The 6777-nt window shown below is 37.6% G+C and overlaps 1 protein-coding gene across 1 annotated transcript; it reads right to left on the reverse strand.

Moving 5' to 3' along the window:
- Nucleotides 1–5677: 5677 nt before the first annotated feature.
- LOC107792867 (chaperone protein dnaJ 11, chloroplastic) lies at nucleotides 5678–6530 on the reverse strand. Its single transcript, XM_016615115.2, has one exon. The coding sequence runs from the start codon at nucleotides 6448–6450 to the stop codon at nucleotides 5968–5970; it is 483 nt and encodes a 160-aa protein (XP_016470601.1). The 5' UTR covers nucleotides 6451–6530; the 3' UTR covers nucleotides 5678–5967.
- Between the last annotated feature and the right edge of the window lie 247 nt (nucleotides 6531–6777).

A 6777-nucleotide genomic window follows, 5' to 3' on the forward strand; every position in this document is an offset into this window, starting at 1 on the left:
TCTACAACACTATTAGAATTCGTTTTTGACTTCATTTTTGGCGCTGGTTGAATTGAATATCTTCTTTCGTCGGCGGATTCGTAGAGCTGTAGTTTAGTCTGTTATTCAAATGAGAAGGAGAACTGACCAATCACGCCGTTTGAAGCAAGGCGTCGAATTTTAACAAGTAACGACTCTCCATATTTCGTTTCCATTTTCTATTTAAGAAATTGATTATTTATCGAAGACTCGCACAGTCTTCATTCGTGATTAAATTGTTCTCCTGCTACACTTTGTATCAATATTTTCAAACTTATAATGTCTTTTTATTGCTATGTTTCTTTCTTTTTTTCATAGGACAGAATGATTTAAGAATAATATACTAAGTCATTGTCTGTGTTGCGTAATATAACGTGTCGTTCTGCTAATAATTGTAGATAAGGATGACACTTTTCATATGCTAGTGGCTAATTTACTTGCTTGATTTGATCATGATCGGATGTCACAAAAAAACAAACAAATTATCAAGTTGTAGAAATTAAATCGTGTAAAAATGATCAATTAGTTAAAGATGTGATCTTTTGTCATAATAAAGTAATTAAATTTGGTATATTAATTAATAAATTAACAAAATTATTCTCACTTAAAATAACTAACTTTTTTTCCCGCTATTATAATAAAGGCACGTAACTTTTAGTGTAACATTAACATCACCTTGATTAGTGTGTTTTTGGTAAGATCCGTGTGGTTTGTTATAAGAGTCGGAGTTAGGATTTTAATTTATAGGGTTTAAATTATAATTTTTTTTATTTGTTGGGTTCTAAATAAATTATTTATACATAATAAATTTTTTAAATATAAATATAAAATATAAGTCAAAATTAGTGAGTTCTACCGAACCAGTACAATAAGCTTTGCTCTGCCATGTTCGCCATTACAGTGAGTAAACTTCAGATACTTTTTATAAAAGTAATTTTGTGACTGTTATTGATTCACCACTACTGTTATGCTTCGTTATTTTTCAAATTCAATGGTCATGCCAACCTTTTATTTTATAAGTTCAGTCAAATTAACCTACATGCCCATCACATGTCTGACAGTTGATTGCTTCCAGATGATTTTTATTTTTCTGATCAATTATTAGTAAGGTTGTCAATGAATATTTAAAAACAACTAAATTAACTTAATCGTATTGTATTGAATTAATTTTTAGGTTTCTTTTAATAAAATCATAGATTTTTACATAAATTTATAATCTTACGATAATTAGGATATAACTTTTATTTTACGAAACTAAATTAAAAAATAGTGAATTATACCGAATAAATTAATATGTAAAAAATATATTTATATATTAATTTTAAAATAATAAAGCACTAAATTCTTTCTTGGTCCTTGGAATTATGAAAACAGTTACAAGCCACAAGAAAATAAACTCAAAATCCTAATTCTCATACCTATTATACTGCTTCTATTGAAACTAAATTATTTTCAGCATATTCACTAGCAAGACACATGGTTATTTTAACGACTATGAGCAACAAACTACAATGTATTGAATGTATTTTCTTTCGTATGATTTAGATTTATCTTTTTGAATATCTAATCTTCTATAGACTTTGTTCTTGAGTCCTAGCTTGGTTAATATCTTTTCACTCGCGTGTTTTATATATTATTCTTTGTATTTGCTTAGTTTCTTTTACGCTGCTTTAAAATAGTTGACGGATATCTTTCATATTTTCTTAATTCATGACCATTTAAACTCTAAAAATGTCTAGAGTGTTTAGATCCTACAAAAGTGCGTATGTTACAGTATTGTGCTTCTACTAGTAACTTTTACATGATTTAAAAAAATACCAAAAATTAACTGAACTGTATCGATATCGAAAAAAATCCGACATAATTGAAACGGTTTCGAAAAATCTAATATTAATTATATATAATAAAATAATTAAAAAATTAATATAATATAAAATTTATAATATAACAAATCCGAACCGAACCATTGACACTCCTAATTATTAACAACACATTAAGATAGTTACGGAGGAAAATTAGGGTTGTTTTAGTCTACTTTACGAAACAGCTAATGTTACTAGGAATGTGCATTTTCTTCCATGAATTCGTTATGACACGTAATTCTTATCCTATAAGTGGGGACCGAATGGATTTTGTGGACCAAATTGACACCATTTTCATCTTACAATTTGGATCAAGGAGAGGCCACAGAAAACGAAACTATAGCACCGGTTTTCAACTTTGCATTAATAGCACCAAATGGAAAATTAATACAGGTGTCAATAGTACAATTTTGATGCGCTTTCAGACATTAAAAGTTTCGTCTGATTATTATTGTAGAATTAACTCAAATAACCGCTCACCTAATATCTTAAATGTTATAATTCATGTGTAATATATATATATATATATATATATATATATATATATATATATATATATATATATATATATATATATATATATAATTATATATAATTGAGTATAATCAATGTATAACGGCTAGAAAAAATAAATATTGAATTTGATCGGCTATTTGTGTCACAACCCCGTCCATAATAAGTGATATTTTGGCCTTTGGTACACCCTTTAAGAAAATAGTAACTCCTAGAAAATAATAAGTATTACGACTAAATTACCCTAAATTATGATTTGCATATTGTTAATCATAACTTTGGGAAGGGTTGGATGACATTGTTCGTAGTATTCCACCTTCCGAGAGGTTATTCATAGGAGGGGATTTCAATGGCCATATTGGGTCGTCTGCAGGTGGTTATACTAAGGTGCATGGCGGCTTTGGTTTCGGGGAACGGAACGGAGGGGGCATCTCACTGTTGGATTTTGCCAAGGCATTCGATCTAGTGATTGCAAACTCGAGTTTTCCAAAGCGAGAGGAGCATTTGGTTACTTACCAAAGTTCGGTGGCGAAGACTCAAATTGACTATCTCCTCCTCAGGAGATGCGACAGAAGGTTGTGCGAGGATTGCAAAGTTATCCCAGGTGAGACCCTTGCAACGCAACATAGGCTCTTGGTGATGGACGTTAGTATTATGATAAGAAGGAAACAGAGGTCAGTACGAGGCCGCCCGAGGATTAGGTGAGGCGCCTTGACTAAGGTTAAAGCCCTGGAAGGAAGGTTGTCGGCAATGGGAGTTTGGAGAAGTAGTGGGGACGCAAACACTATGTGGTCGACAACGGCGGACTATATAAGGAAGGCGGCGAGAGAGGTGTTAGGGGTATCTTCAGGACGCAACGGTGGCCACAAAGGAGACTGGTGGTGGAATGCAGTTGTACAAGGTAAAGTGGAAGCGAAGAAGGTGGCTTACCTGCGGTTAGTGGGGAGCACTAGAGAGGAGGAGAAGAGAGCGAACATTGCGAGATATAAGGTAGCTAGGAAGGAGGCAAAGATGGCAGTGACAGAGGCAAAGACGGCAGCTTTTGCTAGTTTGTATGAGGAACTAGGGAACAAAGGCGGGGAGAAGAAGTTACTCCGACTCGCTAAGGTGAGAGAGAGGACGGCTCGGGATTTGGACCAAGTGAGGTGCATAAAAGACGAGGACGGCAAAGTTTTGTTGGGGGATGACCAGATAAAGAGGAGATGTCAGACCTACTTTCATAAACTTCTAAGTGAGGAAGGGGATCAGGATATTGTACTAGATAAATTGAGGAACGTCGAAAGCCCCCATGTACTAAGTGATTGTCGGGACATTGAGGTCGATGAGGTCATGGAGGCAATGCGTAAGATGAGAAGGGGCAGAGCTACCGGACCAGATGAAATTCCGGTTGAGCTGTGGAGGTGTGTGGGTAGAGCAGGCTTGGAATGGCTTACTAAGTTGCTTAATGTTATATCCAAGACTAATAGGATGCCCGAAGAGTGGAGGTGGAGTACAATGGTCCCGTTGTATAAGAACAAAGGCGATATTCAGATCTGTAACAACTATAGGGGTATTAAATTACTAAGTCATACCATGAAAGTCTGGGAGAGAGTGGTAGAAATGAGAGTGCGAATGACGGTATCTATTTCAGACAACCAGTTCGGGTTCATGCCGGGGCGATCTACCACGGAAGCTATCCACCTTATTAGGAGGGTGGTGGAACAATACAGGGATAAGAAGAAGGATCTCCACATGGTGTTTATCGATCTAGAGAAAACGTACGACAGGGTTCCTAGGGAGGCCTTATGGAGATGCTTAGAGGCTAAAGGGGTCCCGGTTGCCTACATTAGGGTGATTAAGGACATGTATGATGGAGCTAAGACTCGGGTTAGGACAGCAGGAGGCGATTCAGATTATTTTCCGGTTATTACGGGGTTGCACCAATGGTCTGCATTCAGCCCTTTCCTATTTGCCCTGGTGATGGATGCTATAACGCATCATATTCAGGGGGAGGTGCCATGGTGCATGCTATTTGCTGATGACATAGTCCTAATCGACGAGACACGACGCGGCGTCAGCGAGAGGTTAGAGGTTTGGAGACATACCCTTGAGTCCAAAGGTTTCAGGTTGAGCAGAACGAAGACGGAATACCTTGAGTGCAAATTTGGGGCAGAGCCGACGGAAGCGGAAGTGGAAGTGAGACTTGATTCTCAAGTCATCCCTAAGAGGGGTAGTTTCAAGTACCTGGGGTCGTTTATTCAGGGGTCCGGGGAGATCGACGAGGATGTCACACACCGTATAGGGGTGGGGTGGATGAAATGGAGGTTAGCGACGGGAGTCCTGTGTGACAAGAAAATGCCACTGTTACTGAAAGGTAAATTTTATAGGGCAGTGGTTAGGCCTGCTATGTTGTATGGGACTGAGTGTTGGCCGGTGAAGATCTCACACATCCAGAGGATGAAAGTTGCGGAGATGAGGATGTTGAGGTGGATGTACGGGCATATAAGGAAGGATAAGATTAGAAATGAAGATATTCGAGAGAAGGTGGGGGTGGCCCCCATGGAGGACAAGATGCGGGAAGCAAGACTCAGATGGTTCGGGCACATTCAGAGGAGGAACACTGATGCACCGGTGAGAAGGTGTGAACGACTGGCGGTGGTGGGTACGAGGAGAGGTAGAGAGAGACCTAAGAAGTATTGGGGAGAGGTGATCAGGCAGGATATGGCGCGACTTAGGGTTACTGAGGACATGGCCCTAAACAGGGAATTGTGGAGATCGAGCATTAAGGTTGTAGGTTAGGGGAAATTGTGATGTCTTTTTACAGCGCACTAGAGTGAGACTAGCCAGTTAGGAATTAGTCTTAGAATGCCATTGATCAACTACTGATGATGGGCTTTATCTTCTGTGTATTAATACCTTACATCTTTCTCGTATTTCCTATATCTCTTATATTGCTGTTACTTTGTTTTTTATGGTATTTATGTTATGTTATGGATTTTATGGTATTTTATGTTGTTTTATTATGAGTATATTGATAGTACTAATATAGTATCCTTTGTTGCCTTTTCGAGCCGAGGGTCTCCTGGAAACAGCCTCTCTGCCCCTCGGGGTAGAGGTAAGGTCTGCGTACATATTACCCTCCCCAGACCCCACTTGTGGGATTACACTGGGTTGTTATTGTTGTTGTTGTATATTGTTAACTTGATTTATTGAGATATGTAAATAAGGATAAATTTAAAAAATTAAAGTTAATTTATTCTTGATTACGTAAAATTAACATTTATTTTGAACCAAAATAAAAAGTCTAAAAAATCACTTATTATGAAGTGAAAGGAGTATCTTATACCCAACGAACATAACAGTAGTAGTAATGTACACATTCGTCTTTACATATACTGTACAAATGCTACTAGTACCCTATCAAATAATCAAAATACTAATGCGTTTGATCATGGTACTTTCAGCTTCTTGAGCTGTACCTGTGAAATGGTAATGGTTGATTTTGACCATAACCAAATCAGGAGACGAAACTAATTGGCCAGTGAGTTTCGAAGCAGTGCTAAAATCCACAATGAACCGTTCGAAGCAAAAAAAGCTACCAACATTGATCGGTTTCCCATTTCCGGCGAACAGTATAATGGCTACGAGCTCCCGCCGCCGACACGCTAACAGGCCGTCCAAATCTATTTCCAAATAGTGTCCGATCATATTTGGTACGTTTTTCTGGATCGGAGAGAGTAGCATAAGCTGATTGAACTCTAATAAAGTCCTCAGCTGACGAATTCTGCTGAAATCGGACGACGTCGGGATGTAAAATTCTGGCTAATTTCCGGTAAGCAGACTTAATTTCATGAGTAGTAGCACCAGCTTGAAGTCCCAGAACTTCATACAACGATGACTGTGAGGCGATGTTAGAGCTAGTAGTAGTCCTCTCGGCGGTTGAATAAGCGGCGGAAACAGAGAACGATCGCTGCTGCCGGAAGCTGACAGAATTCGGCGGTGTTAGTGGCGTACCGGCGGAAAAGTTGGAGCCGGTAATTGAAGTTGAGAGAAGAAAAGAAGTAGAAGTAAAAGCCATTGGATTGAAATTTTTGGTTCTAGAACAATTTGGTTAGTTATTGTGTGAATGTTTGGATAAGTCATAGGTGAACGAACATATTCCTATTTGTAGTGGTAGTGTCATAGACGGGTGAAGCATTTATTTTTAATATAATTTAATTCAACACAATATCTTTGACACAAGGTCGTGTAAAATTTAATGCGTTTTTTTTTTTGCTTAATTCATCAAATTTAAAAATTGAATATTAAAACCCATGCCAAATAATTGGTTATTATTTTTTTTATTTTTCGCCTAATATTCAATATCTGATTGGGATTTTGGTTGATTCAGATTCGTGTCACGTAT

Source organism: Nicotiana tabacum, chromosome 12 (genome assembly GCF_000715075.1).
Source record: "Nicotiana tabacum cultivar K326 chromosome 12, ASM71507v2, whole genome shotgun sequence".
NCBI lineage: Eukaryota > Viridiplantae > Streptophyta > Magnoliopsida > Solanales > Solanaceae > Nicotiana > Nicotiana tabacum.